The sequence below is a fragment of the Geotrypetes seraphini genome, chromosome 8, assembly GCF_902459505.1.
Source record: "Geotrypetes seraphini chromosome 8, aGeoSer1.1, whole genome shotgun sequence".
Lineage (NCBI taxonomy): Eukaryota > Metazoa > Chordata > Amphibia > Gymnophiona > Dermophiidae > Geotrypetes > Geotrypetes seraphini.
The window spans coordinates 151,551,773-151,575,488 of record NC_047091.1 but is presented as its reverse complement, the minus strand read 5'-3'; the positions used below and the strand labels follow the sequence as shown (position 1 = coordinate 151,575,488).

Sequence of the window (23,716 nt, the reverse complement as noted above, 5' to 3'; positions counted from 1 at the left end):
GGATTTAAAAGCAAACTAGATGCACATCTCCTTACGAGAGGCATAGAGGGATACGGGTGACTAAAATTACACCAGGTGTGCGGATCGCCGGACTTGATGGACCGAAGGTCTGATCCGGAGATGGCAGTTCTTATGTTCTTAATCTTTCATACCCAACATGAGTAGCACTAATTTACTATAATTTCTATAGAATACCTGTTGATCCTACAATGCATACAACTTATATACAGTCATTAGTTTTGTGGAAGTCTGAAAATGTGTTTGCAACACAAGAAATATTCAGGTGTTCAAAACACACAATGGACCAGATTCTGTACATGGCTTCAAGTTGGGTGCTATTAATAGAACAGCACCTTTTAGACATGAGGAATTACACCAACAAAAACCTAGGCCCTCTGTTACAAAGGCGCGCTAAATCAACGCATGCTCTAACCGCTAACGTGTCCATAGGATAACATGCACACCTTAGCGTTTAGCGCATTTTTAGCATGCGCTAATATTTAGAGCACGCTAAAAAGTTTAGCGCACCTTTGTAAAAGAGGGGCCAAGTGTAAAGCTCTGTGTTTAAATACAGATTTGCCACATTCTGCAACACTGCATGCGAATTCTTGGAACGCTCACGTTCCACCCATGACCCTCCCCCCCTTATGGATTAATGCACAAGAATTTATACGCGCATCTTCACACAACAGCATGTGTCATTTGAATTGTTGACAATTAGCACCATTAATTGATTATCAATGCCCAATTATCATGGCTAATTGGCACATTACTCAGTTGTGACTGTGAAGTGGACATGGTCCCAAATTTGCATGCGGAATTGTGTGCCACAAATAGAATCCAGGAGGACGTGGAACACCCTTAATTATACCGTGGATTCTTCTCCTAAATATAAGACACACACACACATATTTTAATGCGGATTTGAAATGCCATCCTTGCTGAATCGCATGAACTGTGGACAAATAAAAAAGGCACATGCATGCATTTTGTCAGCAAATAAGCATTTATTATTATTTAAACAACACAGCAGTGTCTTTACTCTGCTGCCCACAATACTTTGCTTTTGAGCAAGTTGTGTTAAAATAACAGTGAAGAAAACCTTCACCTTCAGTAGAAGATATCCAAACTTTCAGCAAGCTCCATAAATATTTACATCTCATCTATTTTATATACAGCCCGTTCTGTCATACAGCTCAGGTCAAGACAGCTATGCACAATTCAATTGTATAAAAGATAGAGTCTTTTCCTTGTACAGATCAAACAATACATTGTCTTTTTTTGTGTTGTTGTTTGCTAGTTTGTACAAATTACAAAATTGGTTTAACACTAACTTCAATTATTTTTGTTAATATATATATGTGTACATATATATATATATATATAGTTTAATTTACCCTTATGACTGCACATTGAATAAAATTATAGCAGGTAGCCACTAGAAACTGACACACAGCATATGCACACCTTAAGAAAGTCTTTCTTGTACAAGAAGAGAAACAAGGAGGTGAAGGAAAGCATGACCTCCAAAGAGAACTTTTAAACTGAATACTGGTGAACCTGACGCACTATATTTCAGGGCTTTACATACACACGCTTTCTGTGTTTTCTTTATAAAGAGGAAGGTAAAAGCAGTGGGTGCCCAGTCAGAACTAAATAATCCAATCACTTCTTTAGCATTATTTAGGCACATGTGCGACCAGAGGTGCACGTATATTTTGAATACATGCACATGAATACGGATATTAAGATGTAGGCACGAGGAAATGTCACACTTTCTAGAAAAAAATGACATTTCAGAGTATTACATGGAATGTGCATCAGTTTCCTATTCACCAGCAGAGAAAGACATGTAAACCGTGCACATTCAGAAGGTGGCTGAGACAAAAAGATTTAAAAAATTTTTTTTTTTACATATTTTAAAATTTTTATTTCTAATTTATTAATTACCCTGTATCGTTTGCTTGATTATCTTGCATATGCTTTCTGAAGGTTTCATTTCTCAGCGCTCTGCCTGGACTTGTTTGGCAAAGCCCAATATAAATAAATAAACATTGGACAGTGCTAAAAATCTGTATGCTATTTACAGTTCAAGAGACCTCTTCCACATTGTACCACTTCAGCATGATACTGCCAGCTAACAAACATGAGCACACAGGTGCTGTTTATTCAACTCAGATCATGTGCAAAGTACTGTATTCTCCCATTATGAAAAATCTTTTTTTTTTTTTTTACAACAACAAAATACTTTAAAGAGTTTATTTTGCAAAGAATATGGGAAGCTGGAATTAAAACCCAGCAGTGTAAAATCCTCTAGTCCCATTACAAGATGGCGTGAAACCATCTGTTTCTCCCAACACGCACACAAATACACACATAGATCATTGGTTTGTTTTTAAATCAACCAATTTATGCTATACAATTACCTGACACTAAGGATTATAACACTGTAAAATAGATTTATGGACCCTTCCTCGATCCCCTTGCCATGAGTATAAGATGGTTGCAAAGAGCGACAAACTGCACCAAATAATACCATTTGTTTCACCAACTCCTTTTTCAAGGTTATTGCCCTTTGATAACAGATTTTTGCATGTCCATTTGGTATCCAATTGTGCCATTGTGACAATTCTGTAGTGCAATATTGTTAGTAACTGGCTAGTAACCCCACTGGCATACATAAATTATTTTTAACCATTACTCGCTTAAGTAACATGCAAAAAAAAAAAAAAAAAAGACAAGACTGAACTATGAACGCCAGCACTTTTAAAGAATGGGCCAATATGATGTGTTCTACTAGACACATAACAGATGTGCTTCAGTCCATGGAAACAATGATGTGTGTTGTCCTTTAAATGTCTAGGTTGACCACACGCGGGGCGGCGGTGACTCTGAACGCTGGCCAGACCCTTCCCTTGGATCACCCCAGCTGCGGTGGGTGCCTCTACCCGCACCTCATCTCCTCACCCCCCGACCTCTCTCGCTCTCTTTCCTCTCGCCCCGCGGAGCAGGAGTGTGAGTGTGGGGGCAAGGGTGGCGTCCCGTCTCAGCTGGCACCTAGCAGCTGACTTAGGACTGGTGCGGCCCGGGGGAATCTGACTTTTTAATTAGGTTTAGAAAAGTCATGTCTTTGTACAGCTTGAGTTTTAGCTCATAACCACACACCCCAAAGGGGGCCCAAATCTGAGAAAAAAAATATCTATTTTATTTATATGCTGCTTTGGTCTGCAATGCAGTTAATGGTGAGTATATCAAGAATAAATAACTTAACCTAACATGCCTTCAATGAGCCCATACCAGAAGAAATGGTTAATAGAAATTCTGTATGTATTGTATCTATAAAGACAGGTAGAAGGCAGCCACGCAGTACACACATGCTGTTCTCTGCTCTAGAGATGTTTTCCCACTTCTATAAGTTCCGTCCATAAGAAACAAATGCATACTGTCTTGATTTTACTCTACAGACTGCAAAGACTCAAGAAAGGCAGGTCTATTTTAGACAAATGCCAACTGATTCCACCTAGTGGCAGGATCAAGTATAGCCACAAAGAGTTCTTTAAGCTGGGAACTAAGGATAGATCTGGTTCAACGAAAAGTTGAACAAAATCCAGTGAAAATTTTGATTTTGGAAAGCTCCTGTTTATATGTGGAGATCGCCGGGATGTAGAGATTTCAAGGTGGCGTGGCTTGGGCGAGCCAAAAATCCAGACAATATCTACCATAATTAGATTGTAAACAATTTCAAGCAGGGATCATCTCTTGCGTGTTTAATGTACAGCGCTGCGTGCGTCTGGTAGCGCCTTAGAAATAATAAATAGTAGTAGTAGTAATGTTTAGGCCCAGTCTTAAATAGGAAATACACATCTGTGTTAAGAAAAATGCACCTGTTGGTTTCTTCACCAGCTAAGGGTGATTTTTTTTTTTTTTTTAAGTACCCATTTTGTCCAAAGCTTTAAAAATAAAAGAGCAATTAAAAGAGCAATTCTCCTTACGCTCCACTGTTTATTTTTGCCTCCAATTACATCTATATCAATATTTCCATGAATAGCAACTTCATGATTTAATTGGCAGCAACTTAAGACAAATATGTTTGTAAAATGGGATCAAATGTTGACATAGAAAAACAGAAGTTGCAAAATTTCTGCTTCCACACGTACATGCCAATGCTTACACATGGAACACGTCAAAGTAATACTACTCTTTTTTTGTGCACGTGTAAATTTGTAAAATGGCTGCTCCTGCTGTACATACCAGCACATTACATGCACTCCTGCACTTCCTTATATGAACTTTACAAAAGGCTCCGCATTCAGCAAAGCCTTCTGTATAATACCATCAGAACTGAACATGTCTTTTACCTGGTCATCTGAATTCCTATCTCAACATTCTGTATAAAATGAGCCATCAGGTCAGCTGTTTTTTCCCTAAAGTCTATAAGGAGCACCTTCAAGTTTCTAATAATTGTGCGTTAAAGAACATGCAATAAACCCAACACCAACACATTAAACTGCACACAAAACTGAATTTTATATTACCTGCCATTTGTGCAGAACTAGAACAAAGAAATTAAAAACTAAGAAACAAAAGTTGCTGGTAGTGTGATCATGTGACCTCTTTTTGTACACACGTAGCCATGTAGAAACTTCCCCTTTCTGAAGGGTCCTTTTACTAAGCTATGATAAATATGGCCTTAGCGCAGCCTTACACAGGCTATTTCCCAGGCTCTTAAGCCTCTTTTTGTATTTTTTGGAATATTACTGCATGTGCACTAACCGCCACCCATTTTGTAGGCAGTAAGGCCAGATTCTCAAAATGGCACCCAAGCTCTGAAACCCCCCCCCCCCCCCCACTGTTTAAACGACACTTTAAGACACCTAATGCCACTATGGTTGTGGCTAACACCGGAAGTGGCGTTAGGTGGCCCAAAGCGCTTACGGAGGCACAATTCATAATCAAAGGTAGGCGTCAGAAAGGTAGGCCTAGAAAATACTGGCCTATGTTTCCGGCACCTACCTTTGCTGGAGGTATGATTCTGTAAATGGCACCATCACGTAACTGATCTGCAATCGGCAGCCGCCGACATCGCCACCGGTTAGAGAAATTCTGGGTCTAAGGGCTCATGTGCTATCCATGCGCTAACAGTAACATAGCTGTGCTGATTAGCACACCAACGCCACTCTCCACCCCTCTGAAACATTCCCTCAAAAATGTATACGTATAATTTTTTAGCACATGGTTAGCCTATGCACATTTAGCAGATAATGGATGCCTGAGGATGTCCCAAGGTATGCTATTTTAAGCTACACAAGGCACCAAAGCAGCTTAGTAAAAGGGACCCTAAGAGATAAATAGACACATTTGGGAAAGTTATCATCCTGGTGTTTTGCCTATGAAGCAGGAAGCTGCCGTGACTGAACAGCTGTCATTGTTTCATGACCAATTTTAACTGATATGCTACTTGCTACTAACAAAAGGAAAAATTACATGACTGTTGTGTCCTCTACATAAAAATATTCTGAATGACCTTGATGTTTTTTTTTTTATATATGTATTTTTGAATAACAATTACAAAAAAAACAAACAAACCCAAAAATAGCTGAAAACTTTTTCTTCCTAAAAAACTTCCGGTCGAATAAAAAGATTCTATTTAAATAATACATTTTTTTTTGCTATTGATTTTTTAAATACAAATAATACACACAACAGTAAAAATGAGGGTATCCTGTCACCGCCGATTCATTTTTCCGTAAAAATAATCAGCCTTTCCCGCCATGGTTTTTTTTTTTGTGCTGCAGATTTCACAAAACAACCTACTAACGTTAGGCCGTATTGTTATGCAGACTCTTGATAAAATGAAACATCACGGGGCAGTATTACATTAACTCTGGGGTGTCAAATATCGGTCCTCGAGGGCCGCAATCCAGTGGGTTTTCAGGATTTCCCCAATATGCATGAGATCTATTTGCATGCACTGCTTTCATTGTATGCTAACAGATCTCATGCATATTCATTGGTGAAATCCTGAAAACCCAACTGGATTGTGGCCCTCGAGGACCAACATTCACCATAATGAGATATTGAAATATATCCTGTAAAACAGGGGTTGGCAACCACGGTCCTCAAAGGCCAAAATCCAGCCAAAAAGTGGGGACTGAACAGTTTGAAACAATAGGAGTGCAAAACAAGCGTCCAAACACAATCAAATAAAGCAATTCCCTTATGGATTTCACCACTTGTTTGTTAATGATGAATATGAAATAGATTCATAAATCCTTCAAACTTGCAACATAATATGCTCAGAGACCTGGAGACCATACCTGGGGAAAACTCACCATATACAGCCTCTCCATCCAATCATTGCATATTCTCTGCATTAGTTACCATATTCTCTATCTATCTTAAGTGCTAAAGGTATTAGACTTATATTGTCACACTTATTTTGAAAAGAGTAATGCACTTATCTAAACTAAAACTAAACTAAACCTTATGTTTATAGACCAGGTCATCTCCATGGAAAATGGAGCTCGACTAGGTTAACAATCATGAACTATTAATAACAACAATAATGTTAAAGATTAAATAAACCAAGAAGAAAATAAACTGAAAGACACAGAAAAAAACCCCCCAATAAAGAAAGTTAAGAGGAGTGAGATGTTAGATACTTAGAGAATGATGTTTTCAATATTCTACGGAATGTTTGAAAAGTTTTTAAGTATCTTATTAAAGTGGAATTGCATTACAAATCTCTGTAAGTTTGAACATATAGGAATTTGCCAGTTTTCCTTTAGATCTAATTCTCTTAAAAGAAGAGAAAGAGAATTTTAATCTTTGCGTATTTTGCAAGAACACAAATCTTTGGGCATTCCAAGTTAACGGAACTAGAGGTATAATACCGAACAGGAGTTTAAAGACAATACATGCACATTTAAATTGAATCCTGAAACAAACAGGAAGCCAATGAAGTTTTTCAAGCAAAGGGGATGCCTTCTAAATGAGGTAAGTCCATTACTCTTTTCAAAATAAGTGTGACCTTAGGCACTTAGATAAAGAATATGGTAACTAATACAGAGAATGTGCAATGATTGAATGGAGAGGCTGTATATGGTGAGTTTTCCCTGGGTATGGTCTCCAGATCTCTGAGCATATTATGTTGCGAGTTTGAAGGATTGAAAGATTAGGTTACTTATCTCTGCTAATATTCTTTCTTGTAAATGTCCTCTGGAATCTACACACCCGCCCAGACTTGTCTGTCCGATTCGCAGGTCACCTGTCCAGTAACTGGTAAGCTGGATTTCTGACTTTGACCAGCCGCACTAAAAATTCCATTCTTGTTCCCTTATGTAAAGGTTTTAGGGGTTCCCGGGTGGTTGCCCCCTTCTGAACCTCAGGCCGTGTCTCTTTTAACCAAATTTATGCTGTTTTCAATTCAAATAGTTGACATGCAAAGCTTGGCCTATTTGTTTGCATTTGTTGTTCATGAGCAGATCTGATATGGAGTGGGGGGAGTACCCCGCACCCCCTCTCTCTCTTTGCTTTTGTTTCCTGTTTTGTGTTATAGATCTACCTGGCTTGTGCACTGACTGGATATCCAGGGGTAAGTAACAGGAGATGATCACAGAGGGAGGGGCTAGAAATTTGTTTTAAGTTCTAGGCTGGAAGAGGTAAATGACCCTATGGTGTAGATTCCAGAAGTTTTTTGTACAAGAATTATGAATCTATTTATTATTCATCATTAATGAACAAGTGGAGAAATCCATAAGGGAGTTGCTTTATTTGATTGCGTTTCCACAATGAATAAGCATGAGATCGATTTGCATATACTGCTTCCATCGTATGCAAAGTGATCCCATGCATATTTAGCTTGGAAATCTTGAAAACCTTACTGGATTGTGGCCCCCGAGGATCATGGTTGCCCACCTGTGCTGTAAACCAACACATAATTCAGCCTTTTCTTTCCTTCTTCTTCTTTTTTTTTTTTTTTTTTTGCGACTAGGTGATACAATGTGTAAAGTCTCTCACTTACAATTTACAAATTTGGCTATATAAGGGATATTCAACATAAAAATTGAATTCAGTTTCCTAGTTCCACACCAGGTGAAGTGGCATCAGCCAGACAGACCTGCTTCATCTTGCATTTCAAGATTCCATTTCCATTCCCTGAGGGATCAATGGGACAAAGGGCCAATGATTTACATTTTTGGGCTTCTATTTTTCCACCTCTGATATAATTACTGATTGAATTAACATCGGTAAATCAGGCACTGAGAAATGGTCTCTACATGTATCCTTTAAAACTCAGAACTCTTCGAACTCTGTGGTTCATATATTTTAAAAAAAAATATCTTTTGCACAGATATCAGATCTCTCTTGACAATACATTTTTAATATGCCAGGCCATGCTAGGCATCTCTGCTTCTTGCCTACTCAAACGTTTCCTTGGGAATGATGATTGTTGAACTTTACAGCGCTATCCATGGTTTGTTGGACATTTTTAAAAGCATATCTTTTAAACTGTCAAACATCTGAGGGGCTGATTTATTTTCTCTTATGGTGATGAAGGAGGGGGCATATTTGTATTAAAAACAATGATTGGGGCTATTGGACAGGTTTTATTTTTAAACCCATTTCAAGTACTGGATACCAGTCAATGTACAGTAACTGCATGTATCTGTAAACATGCAGACAGTATTCAGCTATATACAACATATGGGGTTGAATCCTAAACTGAAGCATTGTAGGGAAATATCCAAGAATAATGTGCTGTGTAAATTATCTATGCAACCTACAGTACATATATATATAGCATACAATGTAACCTATAAGATAGATTTGCATACCACTGAGGTCGTACCTGTGTAAATCTCTCTCATGCGTACTCTTTAGGGATATCCTAAAAAAATAACCCACACTTGTTTAAGACTACGAGATACGGTCTAATGACTTTCCCACTAACATGGGACCCTCTGATCTCCAGCTAACTTCCTGCCACTCCTGCATCTCTCTCTTGGTCTGACAGTGTCGAGCCCTAAAGCCTACTGAGAGGTTCCAGCTGTGAGAGAGCTGAAGCTTCACCAGGGTGTTAGCTACTCGAGATCCTTCTGCAACTTTGTAGGAATCAGCAATGGACGGGGGAGTGAGTGGCTGACTGTAGTGAGGGAATAAAAAATATTAAGCGGCCCCCTAGTGCAATTTAACGATTACTGCAAAGAGCCAGGACATTAATGGCACTTCTGTTTCACTGTCACATTGAAATGCTGAAATTACCACACTGCTACTGCTGCCGCCGCCGCCACTGTGTAGACATGCAACGTGTTTAGGAGACACAGAGGGTGCTTGTTGTTAATATGCCTTTGAAAGCACTGGAACAATATTCTTGTAATTCAAATATTCTCCAAACAGGAACTCTTTTCTTAGTAGGAATACAGGCTTAAGATTTTCTAACACATAGGAGGCTCTTGCGGAAAACTCTTATTAGAAATCCACTGTACATACTTTAATATACATCAGTACCAGTGATCTTGTAATAATATTATCATGATATCCTGTATTTAGCAATATGAACCTGCAGCTGAACAGTGAAAATCAAACTACCAACAGCTAACAGCATTCTGTGGGAATCTCTGGGTGGCTCCATGAAAACCAGTGTTTTTCAGTGGGCATCCTCACATGTCCATGGATTGCCCCATCTCAACCCTTCCTTCACCTCCCAATTTCTCCCACCAAGTGTCTGCAGCTCTTAATGTCTTCTTAGGACACTGAATACATTTATAACACCAACATGCAATCTTGGTCTGCAAACCTGCAGCTATTTCAGCTGATTCACTGCAATCGTCAACCTTGCATGGGTGGGGGCAGGGGAGGAACTGGGGCATTACTGCCGCAGCACAGCAGGTAAGGCAGCATGTCGGCCGATTCCAGATGACGACAGCAAGTAATTACTCCGCTTAGCAGGCTTTTGTGCAAACTGACAGAACGCTCAAAGTGATATGGTAGACAGAGGGGGAAAACTTGAATTTCAGACAAAAAGTGAACCCTCCGAGAAGGTGCATGTGTCCAAAATGACATAAGGATGTTGCATACAGAGACGTGTATAACTGCTCACACATCCATTATCCCACAGGGATTTCGGCTTTCTTAACACACTGAAGGAGCAGCAGGTGGATATGGCCCCTGAGTAAATAAACTGAAATTCAAAGACCAGTTGTATCAAAGCTCTGAACCCTTCCAAATCAATCTTCTGCCCGAGGCTGTATCCAGTGATCCTGATGCTAGAAATGGGGAATTAGGTTGGGTTTCATTTTAAGGCTTTGCTGCTTTTTTTTTTTTTTTTTTTCCTCAAGTTTCAAGATCCTCTGGACTTCCAGTGAAGAGAATCAAGTTAGGTCTTAATGCTGCTCCTGGCTCAGCTATAGAACCAGTTCGCTGGGTTCCGTGGGCTGAGACACGTGCAGTCGAAGTTACCCTGCTAGCCACACTGCACTGTTTTCCATCTACTTTATTCACTGTCTGAGAGCGTTTCATACTGTGAGCAGAGCAGAGGCTTTGGCTCCTCTTCCCAGCCCCGGTGCTGACTGCTAGAGTTACCTTGTGGAATGGATGCTGGAGACTGGGCCGTAACTAGTCCTGTTGCAAGCCTCATTGTTAATGGATTGCATGGAAAAGGTGTTGAACCTAAAAGGAAAAGTGAAAAGGAAAAGGTCACTAGAAAAACCTGCTTTGGTATTGGTATTCTACAAAGCTGCAGATAATCCAGGCAGAGAGAAATCTTTGCTTTGAGTTCCTGTAGACATCACTTTAGGGCAGTGTCTCGCAAACTTTACAAGCCACGGCACACTAAATTGGTGGCCGCGGCTCTAGGGCACCTGGAAGTGCGTGAACATCGCCATGATGACGTCATGTATCATGTCGAAGTCCGCGCATGCGCAAATGCCCTCCAGACAGGGCGCAAAGAGGAGCAGAGGCGCTGGTGGCAGGGGAGAGTGTGGTGCAGTGGTTACAGCTACAGCCTCAGCACCCTGAGGTTGTGGGTTCAAACCCACACTGCTCCTGGGCAAGTCACTTAATCCCCCCATTGCCTCAGGTACATTAGATAGATTGTGAGCCTGCAGGGACAGGCAGGGAAAAATGCTTGAGTACCTGAATAAATTAATGTAAACCATTCTGAGCTCCCCTGGAAAATTGAATGAATAAATAAATAAATGAAGTGCCTACAGGATGTTCCTCTCGCCATGAGAGGCATGCCCTGTAGGCAGTCAGCTGGCACTGGCACCTCTCCTCCTCCTCCCTGGACTCTCACGGCACATCTGAAATCTCATTTTTAAATCTTTCAGTGATATCAAATTTCTATGCGCAAAGATGGAGGTATAGCCTTTTTTAAAAAAGCTTTGGATGGAAACACAACATAAAAATATCTGTCCTTAATTCATCTTTTGGGCTTAATGAATCCCAGACAGTCATTTTGCAAATTTCATAATAATGTATGATAATAAAAGCTGACACAGCCAACAAGACAAAAAAAAAAAAAAAATAGATGATATCTTTTAATTGGCTTACAATACATTTCTGGCACAATGAAGGTATTTATAATAGGGCATTAATGATCGTGACTAGATTATTCACATATGTACAGATTATTGTATTTTATAATATATAAGCAAGCTTGAAAACTTTGCCCATGCTCTACCCTGGCTGTTCCCAATCCAGTCCTCGGGGCATACCTAATCCCATCATGTTTTCCACAATAAATATTATGAGTTAGATCTGCATGCAACTGAGGCATATTCAGTGTGGATATCCTGAAAACTTGATGGGACTAGGTGTGCCCCAAGCAGTGGCATAGCGAGGGTATGAGGCATTGAGGGCGATGGTGCCCTCCGCCACCCCCACACTCCTTCAGGTTCCCCACGCCACATTCGTGCCCTCCCTTCCCACCCCTGTACCTCTTTAAATCTTCACCAGCACGAGCAGCTTCTCTGGCCTGCAGCTCATGCTGGCATTGGCTTTCTCTCTGACATCACTTCCTGGCCCCATGATTTCACTTCCTGGAAGTGATTTCACAGGGAGCCAGGCCAGCGCGAGCAACAGGCTAGAGTAGTTGCCTGTGCTGGTGAAGATTTTAAAGATGTACCGGGGGGGGGGGGGGAGGGCAGGGAAGGGAGGGAGTGAGTGAGCGTGGTATGGGGGTGCAGAGAGGTGCCAATGCCCGGGGCGGTCCGCCCCCCCTTACTATGCCACTGGCCCCAAGGACTGGGTTGGGAATGGCTGCTCAACCCAAACCTCACCCCTGTACATACCTACTGGGCACCATCATATCATCATGTATACTTTTACACCAGTAATTATAAGAGGTCTTTTTGTGACCACATTATGAGTGAAAATGACTTTATAAAAATTATTCCCAACTTGTTCAGAAATGTATTTAGACCAACAGAAAAAGTATCATATTATTCATTTTTTAAATTGACTTTGTTGCTCTGTATTCACCTGGATTTTGGTTTGCTTTTATTTTCATGCACTGAGAAGTAGACCAACATGTACACCACACTACTTTATACTTAATGTGGAGACATTCTATGGCTCCCAAGGGTGATGTCACCGACATTTGCAGAAGTGACTCGGGGGGAGGACAGAAAGTGATGGAACCATCTCTCTCACGCTTTTGAGTGACTCAGGATATACAAGACCAATGAAGTGATGCAGGCTATGTTACTTAAGACACTGTAAAATTCAAGCTAAGTTACTTTCAGACACTGTAGTAGTCCTGGGGGGGTCCTATCTGAGGCACTGTTTTACCTGTGGAGGAAGGCCTGTCCTCCCAAACACGACTGGTCAAAGGAGTCTTCCTGTTACAGTCTCCCTCAGAATGGACTGAAGAAACAGACGGGGGTCTCTCTCCAGAGGACAGGCCCATTGCTGGAGACTTAGCCTTTCTGCCGTTCGGCTTTGCAGTAAGTTTTGGTTTTCCTCCACCCCCTAAGAACAGAAATCATTTCTACGTATCAAAATGGGTATTGACTGCATAGAATATTCATTGTAGTAGTAAGATGGCAAGCTGTTATTTGTCCATGCATTACGGATCCTTTCCAGTAAGCAAAGAATGAAACATTTTGTTAAAATGAAAACTTCATACACCTGGCTGCAGTTATTTTATTAGGCTCTTGAAGCAAATATGCAAAGAGAAGGGCCAACAAGCTTCAAGCACAGGTCCAACAGGGCTGCTAATGGAATTGCACATTACCAGGGACTGTTGGCCTTATTTTGTTCTTTGATGGGTTGACAATCTTAGGGCTAAATTTACTGAAAGGTGTACCATATTACCACACACTAATATGCATCAATGTACATTATATACCCATATTAGCGCATTAACGCCAGTAACTCATTTCAATAACTTTAACCCTAAGCTTACCACATGCAATATTTGCAAGAGGCTTGCTCTCAGCAAGTCTGCACGCCAGTTTGCATTTCTGGACAAACTGCAACAGTATAGGAGTTTAAAAAAATAAAATAATAAAAAAGACACAACATCTAATAACCATAAGCTCAGGTCAATTATAAAATCCCAATTTCACCTACATTTGAAGAGAAAAGTTGCAGAGGAATATCCTACAGATCTTTAAAAATAAACCCACAGAAAAGAAGCAAAGGATCAAAATTCTAATATTTTAAAGTTATTTGGAACATTTTTTTTAAAAACTTGCTTTCTGTTATCCTTTTGTTCAGCCTCTTTACCTCAAGGCTGAACAATTGCTGCTTTGTGATGAGGCAAGCTGTTGCACACCGGAGCAAAGATGCATTTGCTTATTAATCCGAACACCTCGGTGTCTTGCAGGATGCTGCTATTCCTGGGGCAAAGCACTGGGCTGGGGGAAAGGGGGTAGAGGTTCCAGAGCTAGCAATGGCATCTTGCCATAATCAAAATTAAATTTTGCTTTCACAGTTGTGCAAGGAGAGGAAGATGCTTGTACAATATTTTTTGAGCAAGGAGTACAGGCTAGCCTACAAATCTGGAAAATGATCATCCAAGGGGTAATTCTATAGAGCGTGCCATATGTTAAGTGCCAACTAGGCACCATAATGGCACATATGATAGTTAAGCACAAAATGGAAAGGTGCTAACTGGGCATATAAGTGGTTTTTCAGATTTATTAACTGCCTTTTCATGAAGAAATTCACCCAAAGCAGTTTACAATTCACTGAATAGTAATCAGGCACTCTTAAGTATGTTCCCTATCTATCCTGGCAGGCTCGCAGTCTAAGTGCAGTACAACGGAGGCTTAGGTGACTTGCCCAAGGACACATGGAGCAGGCTGGGATTGAACTCCCAACCTCAGGGTGCTGGGGCAGCAGCTCTAACCACTAGGCCACCTCCTCCACGCGTTCTCATGTGTAACTGCAAAAAGGGCAGGCAATGGGCAGGTCTCACTCTTCTTCTGTGCACTTTATGGAATTCTTGCATTCACACTTGTAAGCTGCTGCACTTAGGTGTGATCATTTTCGGCAGCCCTAGATATGGCATAAGCGGTCATGCCGAAGTAGGCTAGTATTCTATAACAGATTTGGTGCGCAAGTGTGCCATTATAAATTACTAGTCTAGCGTCCAAATTTTTGGCACCTATGTATTAATGCCCTTTATTGAACTGATCCTTTGTGTTTACTAGAGGTAGGCTAATAGTGCAGTGGGCTGAGAACCTAGGGAACTAGAGTTCAATTCCCATTACAGTTCTTTGTGATTCTGGACAAGTCACGTGATAAAAGGGTTTTTTAAAATCTACTTTGTCTACTTGCAAAGGGTGTAAACCACTTGCACAGCAGAAAATTGTTTTCTTCTCCGTGACCCTTCTTCCATGACCTTAGGTCATGTCTGCCTAATTTTCTGGATGCAATCCTCTTTTTGAGGCAATGATGTGGCTGTTTCACATATGATGCTCCATTGCCTCAGGTAACAACCCCCCCCAAAAAAAAAACCCGACAACTTAGATCAGCGGTTCCATAATCTGTCCTGGAGGACCCCCCAGGCCAGTCAGGTTTTCAGGATAGTCCTAATGAATATGCATGAGAGAGATGTGCATATAATGGAGGTGCCAGGCATGCAAATCTGCTCCATGCATATTCATTAGGGCTAACCTGAAAACCCGACCAGCCTGGGGGTCCTCCAGGACAGGTTTTGGGAACCACTGACTTAGATTGTGAACCCACTAGGAATGGAGAAAGTACTTGCATGTAATATGTATCACAGGAAGGTGATATATCAACTCCATGACCCTTTACAATCTAGATATAGAAAGGGGTTCAGAACATTTTGCTTAGTTGTTTACGATTGAGGAATGCCATTTCTACCAGGCAGACATGCACACATTGAAAGAGTTTGGACCGGTTAATAAAACTGTGAACTACCAGCCACCAAGATTTCTAAGGCTAGTGAATTAAGATCCTGCCCTGCCACAGGACTCTGGCAAGTGGCTTTCTTGCCCAATACCTCAGATGTGCTTAGCTGTCATAACAGCCAGGGGAGCAAAGTCTGGGCTCAGACATCAATCCAAGGTCACCCATAAGGCAATACCCAGCACTACCACCAAGTCACATCAAGATGGTTTTTATATTTGTTTTTCTAATGGAAAGGAACCCTCTGCTCTGGGTCAGCTTTTCTGTCTCTGTGATCTATTTACTAGTTGATGTCAATGCAGTTTTGCATGGGCATGTCTTCCATGCAACCTGTTCCTCTGCAAAAATTTTGCATCTCTTGGTTCCGTTTTGCTATCAAAGCAACTCCGGAAGCCAGCTGACTGAAAAGCCAGACAAATGGAAAGACTCCTGGAGGGTGTACCGTATTTTCTCGCATATAACGCGCGCGTTAAACGTGTTTTTACATACTGCGCATACCCTTGCGTTATACGCGTGAGCGCGTTGTACAAAATTTTTTTTACATAGTTCCCCCCCCCCCCCGACGTCCGATTCACCCCCCGCAGGACTGCTCGCACCCCCACCCCGAAGGACCGCTTGCACGCACCCGCATCCCACCCCGAAGGACCACTCGCACGCACTCCCACCCGCATCCCACCCCGAAGGACCACTCGCACGCACTCCCACCCGCACCCCCACCCTGAAGGACCGCTCGCACCCCCATAGCCTCCCGACCCCCCCCCCATCATGTAGAAGCTCCTACCGGTGTCCTGCTGCTTCCTCTTGGCGGTCCCGACACCCGACACGATCGGGGCAAGAGGGAGCTCAAGCCCTCTTGCCCCAGCCAACCGCGGCACCCCCGACACGATCGGGGCAAGAGGGAGCTCAAGCCCTCTTGCCCTCCCGACTCCCCGACACGATCGGGGCAAAAGGGAGCCCAAGCCCTCTTGCCCCGCCGACTCCCCAACTCCCCGACAATATCGGGCCAGGAGGGAGCCCAACCCGACCATGTGCCCAAGGCCCCGCCCCCAGGAGGGACCTAAGGCTCCCGGGCCTATTCTGATTGGCCCAGGCGCCTTAGGCCCCACCAGTAGGCGGAGCTTTGGGACGGATGGGCCAATCCGGCCTCATTCCGTCGTTGGCTGCGTGCCGGACAGGCGGGTTTGGCTCCCGTCTGTCCGGCCAACTGCACAAAGGTACGGGGAAGGGGGGTGGGGGTGTCGTGGGGGTCGGCCATGGGGGTCGCGGGTCGGCTGGGGGGGTGGTCGGAGGCTCTTGGGGGGGGCGGTCGTTGGGGGGAGGGGGGGTTGCGTCGAGGGCAGGAGGGCCTGGGATCCCTCCTGCCCGTAATGTAGTGCGGGATGGGGGTAGGGGGTTGCCGTGGCCAGGAGGGTTTGGGCTCCCTCCTGGCCCGAACAACTAGCAGGGGGGGGGGTCACCAGGGCCAGGAGGGCTTGGGCTCCCTCCTGGCCCGAACAACTAGGGGGGGTCGCCAGGGCCAGGAGGACTTGGGCTCCCTCCTGGCCCGATATTGTCGGGGAGTTGGGGAGTCGGCGGGGCAAGAGGGCTTGGGCTTCCTTTTGCCTCGATCGTGTCGGGGAGTCAGGGGGGCAAGAGGGCTTGAGCTCCCTCTTGCCCTGATCGTGTCGGGGAGTCGGGACCACCAAGAGGAAGCAGCAGGACACCAGTAGGAGCTTCTACATGATGGGGGGGGTCAGGAGGCTGTGGGGGTGCGAGCGGTCCTTCAGGGTGGGGGTGCGGGTGGGAGTGCATGCGAGCGGTCCTTCGGGGTGGGGGTGCGAGCGGTCCTGCGGGGGGGGGAGGTGAATCGGCCGTCAGGGGGGCATCAGGCTTTCAGGGTGGGGACAGGACTTCAAGGGGGAGAGGAGAGTCGGGGCGGGCGAAAGGAGAGTCGGGGTGGCCAGAGGAGAGTCGGGCAGCGACGGGAGAGTCGGGCAGCATGTGCGGTATACGGGTGTGCGCGGTATATAAAAATTTCTGTACATAAATTTGTGTTTTTCGCGCGCTATACCTGTGTGCGCGTTTTACACGGGTGCGCGTTATCTACATGAAAATACGGTACATATCACTGAAATAAAGCAGAACAAAATCCTTTGGAGCGGAAAAACAGCCATGAATAAAAAGGACAGTATTTCCTCTAATTCTCACACTTCACATGCACTATAAACTCTCTGTTCCTTCCCTAGTGAAATACTCATGCTAGACCTCACATGAACACTCCTTTAGAAGCTCTCTGAGGGTAGCAGGTAGTAAAAAAAAAAAAATCCTTAAAAAAAGCTCTTAAAAACACTGCAAAGTCAATTTCCATAAAGCCGGTGGGTGAGAAAATAACTAGATAATTTTACATGGGTTATCGTCATGTGAATTTTCAGCTGTACCTAACTGGGTATGTTTGTGGCAATAAAAGGGTAATTTTATAACCAGCTGCCAAGGTGAGAAGTCCAAGTAAATGCCTATTCTGTAGCTACTTTAAAAAGACAAATAGAAGCCTATGTATTTATAAAAATACCCTCACAAAACCTGCACAATTGTGGCTAAATGTACCCTTGCACATTTACACCTATTATCATCCAAAAGAAATTCAGCGCTAAAAGAAATGGGGCCAAGGACAAATGCCTTCTTCCTCCATCTAAAAGTTTTCACCCCTCCCCTCTCAGATGTTCCCATCAAAATTCAGATTTCCACCAGAATTAAAATCTGTAACCCACAAACATTCCCACCACATTTCAAATTTGTGACCAAACTTTTCTGCCAAAATTCAAATTCATGACCAACAATCCTCTCTGTTCTCAATCAGGTCAGCCATTATATATAAAGACAAACTGCAGACCTCACAGTATACCCTGAAGAAAGCCACAGTATGATGGCTGAAATGTCGGTTCTACCTACCCAGACGTGGCGAGACCCAGAAAACAGCAACAATCATACTTCATGACTCCATCCATGCTTTGAAATATGCCTATATGTACTGCATGTATTTATATGCATGTAACCCCTGCCTTTTAAGCTTGCATGTAAGGGTAGTTTTTAGGGATTGTTTATATAGGACTGTTTTTATTTTCAAGCATATTGATCTGCTTTGTTTTATGTACTAATTGCAATTTAATGCTGCAAATCTTTCAATGCGGCCAAGAGTGGGGGGTGTCCTCACCTCCTTACTGGTGGAATATGTTTCCTAAATACATATATATATAGAAATAATTGTCTTTTTCTTCCTCCCCCACCTTCATCAAGCCGCACTGACCAGCAGCGCAAGTTAAATGCCGAGCCACCCATTCTAATCCTATGGGCGCCTCGGCATTTGGCTCGCACTGCTTGGTAGCAGGTCTTGCTAAAAGGGTTTTAGCTACTTGCACAGAAGAAAACTGCCTTCATCTCTGTGATCCTTCTTCCATGAGCTTAGGTAATATCTGCCCAGTTTTCTGGTTACAATCCTCTTTTTGAGCTGATGATGTGGCTGTTTCATACAGCAATATGCTATGATACTTAGGATGAGTTCTCTTTGTTGCCAACCATTATCAAACCATTAGCTACGTAGGGGATAATTTGATAAGCTGTTTCCTGCATGCGAACCCCGTTTTCTGAAATGGTCATGTATTTTGATTCCAAGAACCAAATACTGAGGGGGAAGTTGTACCATTAACCAGAATACGTAACCTTTCCCAGCATTCTCTCAAGCAAATTTGGGTCTTAAGTTACAAAACTGTGTTCTTTTGGCATTATAGAGGGGGTTTACTTTCAAACAGTCCACAGTGGGATAAAAAAAAAAAAAAGGTCAGTGTGTGGGGATGAAGTATCTACAGACATTTGCACCTGCTTTTTTTTTTTCTGTGGGTACATTTTTATTTTCATGAAAAATAATGAAAGCAAGCTTGAAAATGGAGTCTATATACAGCATGTACTTTTCATCCCCCAAAATAAACATGACCCCTGGGAATGACATCACTCCAAGTGGCTGAAATGTGCACGTGCTGTGGAATATGTCCACTTTCAGGTGCACTGTCAGGACCACCAATTAATATAGATAACACACTTTTTATTCAGGCAAATTACTTTAAAAATTGCTCACTTACGGCTTTCTTTTTACAAAGCTGCGTTAGCGATGCCAGCACAGCAAATGCAACGAAGCTTTACTGAAAACAAATGTTAACCCAAAGTATGCTGACCCAATGTTAACCCAACGTATGCTGAGACTAGTAAAATGACCTTTTGTTGTGCAGGAGTTAAACTATGGAATTCCCTTGTAAGCCAATTACAAAAATGCTGTGAGAAAGGCAGTTTTAGAAAACTGCTTAAGACACCATTATTTGTAGACGCTTTTTTCTAGACAATAATTCTTTCCGTGGTGTTCTCTAAACAATAACATTTTCAGTGGTGCTGGTTCAAGAAGCTTTTATGACTCCTGTATAAGCTTTTCATTTTATTTTATAGATGGTTCTCTGAGGACTATTTGTTTGTTTGTCTGATTATGTTTTTTTTACAATTTTATCTATATAAAATTATATAACTTAAACAACAATGTATTCAGGAACACACTATCACTCGAAGAAATAAAATAAATTGCAGTTCTCAATCACCAGTGGAGAAAAGACCTCTATGTTACGTTGGATCAATATTTATAAATCCTCCGGACATAACATCTTTAGATAATAATCTGAAGGTGTGAACACATCCTCGGTCTGAAAAACTCCACACTCATTCATTCATGTTTGAGTAAAAATCTTATGTTCATCAACTGTTTTTCAAATTAGCTGAAGCATACAAAACTCAAAACAAAGAAATAAATTGAAAAACTTATCTATTGCAAAAAAATCTTCTGAGTGTAGTATGTAAGCAGAAGCTAAAGGTAATAGAGGGTCTGGCAGTTAGTCCATCGATAATGATGTTTATCCAACGGACCCCTTCAATAGTTCAATAATTTCCCGACAGTGCCCCTGTTTCGCTTCAATAAGCTTCGTCAGGGGAATGAGCTAAAGCTCGAGATTAACGCTTAGTTTTAAACGGTATAGAAATTTTATAAATAAATAAATTCCTATAGGCTTCATTGCATTTGCTGTGCTAGAATCAATAGTGCAGTTTTGTAAAAGGAGCCCTTAGAGAAAAGCTGTCAAAGCATCACTAAGACACAAAGGGGCTCGTTTTCAACGCACTTAAGACATACAAAATACCACTGGTTTCTATGGTACTTTGTGTGTCTAAGTGCTTTGAAAATGAGCCCTAAAGTGAACTGATGAAGCTTAACCAGTTCCTGCATCTGAATGTAACTCACCTTGAGCGGATACTGAAAAGGGCATGATATCAAAAATCCCTTCCCTTTCCCTCTGCATAATCAATTGCAGCTAACCAGCTTCAACTCAATATCTGATTACACCTAACCATGGGGTCCTTTGGCTAATGTTTAGCGTGAACTATTGGGATCATTCTACACAGTTTATAAACTCTCCATTGCTTCAGGTGCAAACTCAAGATTGTGAACCCCTCATGGATAGATAACTACCTACTGTACCTGAACACTGCTTTGATTGTTACTGGGCATCCGTTTGGTAATCATTTCATCTTTTACCATCTGACATACAGCATCTGACATACAGCACAGGTAAACTGCATATCTTGTTTTAAGATGACTTGCAGAGAGGATCACAAACTGTGCTAGACATCACCTCCCTCTCTAAATTCTGCTGAACTGGTTGGGTGTGTCAGCTGTACAACCTTCCCCAAGGACACTAATAAGCCCTCCACATGGTGTCAGGTCAAAAGTGCGCCGGGACAAAGGCGCGCCCAGACAATTGAGCGCAGCGCGGAGTTGCGCGCCGCTCAAAATTACTGTTTTTAGGGCTCCGACGAGGGGGGCGTGAACCCCTCCACTTTACTTAATAGACATCGCGTCGCGTTGTGGGGGCGTTTGGGGTGTTGTAACCCCCCCACATTTTACTGAAAACTTCACTTTTTCCCTGTTTTTAGGGAAAAAGTTAAGTTTACAGTAAAATGTGGAGGGTTACAACCCCCCAAACCCCCCATAACGCCGGCGCAATGTCTATTAAGGAAAGTGGGGGGTTCCCCAACAAAACCCCCCGTCGGAGCCCCTAAAAACAGTAATTATGAGCGGCGTGCGCCTCCGCGCTGCGCTCAATTGTCCGGGCGCGCCTTTGTCTTTCGCACCGTTGTCTGTGAACCCCTCCACATTTATAGCACTAATAAGCCCTACACATTTATTGCATATTTTTTTTTTACATTTGTCTTAGGAAGAAAGGAGAAAGAGAGAGAGCACAATGTGAGTGGTTTAAGTGAAAATAAAAATGTCAGCAGCACCTTTCAGGCAATAAAACATACCAGGATTAGCAAAATTAGGTCATGAGCTTGGAAAAGAGAAAAAAAAAAAAAAAATTAATAACATTAAGAAACAGCATAGGCGGGAAGGACTGCAGACCTGGCAAGGAGTGAAGCTCCTCATTCCGTTCTTCAGCAGCATTTATAGAGACAGCAGCAAGCAAACTTGCACTGGCATTCAAAGAGTTATAAGCAGTGGCACTGAGAGGTGAGCGCTCTTCCCATTGTTCATCATATTTACCCATTAGGGCCTTCCTAATAATTGCCTCCAACCCCATGTTGGTACTGGAATTTTCTTGAACCGCCTGGCTTCTACAACTGATTGGCCCTGGGAGACAGGAAGTAGGAAGAGGAACCAATAGGAAGAGAAGAAGGGAGAGAAGGGGAGGGAAGAAACAAACAGTCAGCGCATTCTTGCGAGCAACAAAATGGTGTCATATGTTTTAGCTTCAGGGTGCCATCAGGGCAGGACCGTGCAAAAGAGGGAGCCTATGGAAACAAAACAATTTACTGGGGGTTGGGTGAGGGGAGATTTGAGGTAAGGGAGGGTATTTGCTCAAATACAAATATACTGTAGTGTTCAAGTTCAAAATGTAGGTTACCACCAAACTTAACACACAGTTAATACAACTGAAACAATAAAAATAAGTTTAACAAAGCATAAAAAGTAGAATTAATTAACTGGTTTAGATAACTTGTAGAAAGCTGAATGGGACAGGTTCAGAGTTTTGATATAAAAAGCATACTTGGCATCAGCAGAAAAGTAGAGATCACACTGTTGCCCAAACAGCCTTCATTAAACACCAAATGCACAGTTTTACACAGGATGCACTGTAATACTCCCCCTAGCGAATGGCATCAGATTTACGTGTCTACTAGACACGGCTGCAGGAGCTTCTTTTGGCTAAACTGCCATATATTTGGTTCTTGGCTGAATTTCTACATCAGACCATGAAAATAATTAAATTAGTGGAGGGAGGGGGAGCTGCAGTATACAACCTCTGAGTCTACTATCTGGCCAGACTGTGGCATTCTATGGTTTTAAATGCCACCAAATCAGCCAATCATCTTTCAGAATAAACAAACAAACCAAGAGCTGCATAATTTAACCATATTGGGGAAAACTGTTGGATGAAAACACTGTCTCTCTCTTCCCTTCACCATTATCTTGTTCTTCAACCCTGCTCGGTGTTTCTGATACAGTTTGTTTTTCTTCCTTTTTTCTTTCCTTGTTTAGTTTCAACCTCAAGGGAACTTCACCTCCTCTACTTAAAATACAGCTGTGTTTATTCCCTTTTCTTCACCACTGATCCAAGTGCATTAAAGAGTATCACCCTCCTTCTATCTAGAAAAACGACCAACTGTATAATACCAGTGTATAATGGATTTTCTTCTTTCCTTACAGCTTTTCTTATCTGAGCATTCTCATAACTAATGTCACTAATGTATATGGAGATGTATTCTTGCATACACAAGATTAGAATTAAAAGGGAATTTCGGTACAAGCTTGAACTCCCTATAAGAATTGCTCTTAGTAATGGAATACATTTTTGAAAGAACATGTTTCTACACAGTTTACTCCTGGCAGAATTCTGCACAACTGTGTAGAGCAGAATTCCCTAGTCGTGCAGAATTCTGCACAAACCTTCTGTTCTGCCACTGTTCCTGTCCCCTTCTCCTCTCCTATGCGGGTCTGGCCTCTCTCCCTCTGACCAAACCCCCGTCATGAGATCCAACATATCTACAGCCTTCCAAAGAAGCAGCAGTGGTGGCAGCTGGCCAGCACTGTGAGCAGGCAGCTTGCAGCTGGACCTGCCGGGGCCTTTTCTCTGAATCACTTCCTGTAGATGGTGCTCCTACTGGCCAGCTGCCGCCACTACTGCTGCTCTGGAAGGCCAACAGATATGTCAGATCTCATGAATTGGAGAGGGGGTTAATTGGTCAGAGAGAGGCCAGATCCTGCACG

The 23,716-nt window shown here is 42.5% G+C and overlaps 1 protein-coding gene across 13 annotated transcripts in view; it reads right to left on the bottom strand.

Moving 5' to 3' along the window:
* Positions 1 to 2,164: 2,164 nt before the first annotated feature.
* NCOR2 (nuclear receptor corepressor 2) overlaps positions 2,165 to 23,716 on the bottom strand; it is an 844,184-nt gene continuing 822,632 nt past the window's right edge. For 9 of the 13 annotated variants that reach the window (XM_033955736.1, XM_033955742.1, XM_033955741.1 and 6 more), the window contains 3 exons: positions 21,851 to 22,078; positions 12,793 to 12,972; positions 2,165 to 10,671 (listed from right to left, as the gene is read on the bottom strand). In XM_033955736.1, coding sequence (XP_033811627.1) covers positions 10,496 to 10,671; positions 12,793 to 12,972; positions 21,851 to 22,078 — 584 coding nt within the window. In that variant the 3' untranslated portion in view covers positions 2,165 to 10,495. The remainder of the gene's footprint in view (positions 10,672 to 12,792; positions 12,973 to 21,850; positions 22,079 to 23,716) is intronic. The other 4 variants (XM_033955745.1, XM_033955749.1, XM_033955746.1 and 1 more) reach the window with 2 other exon arrangements.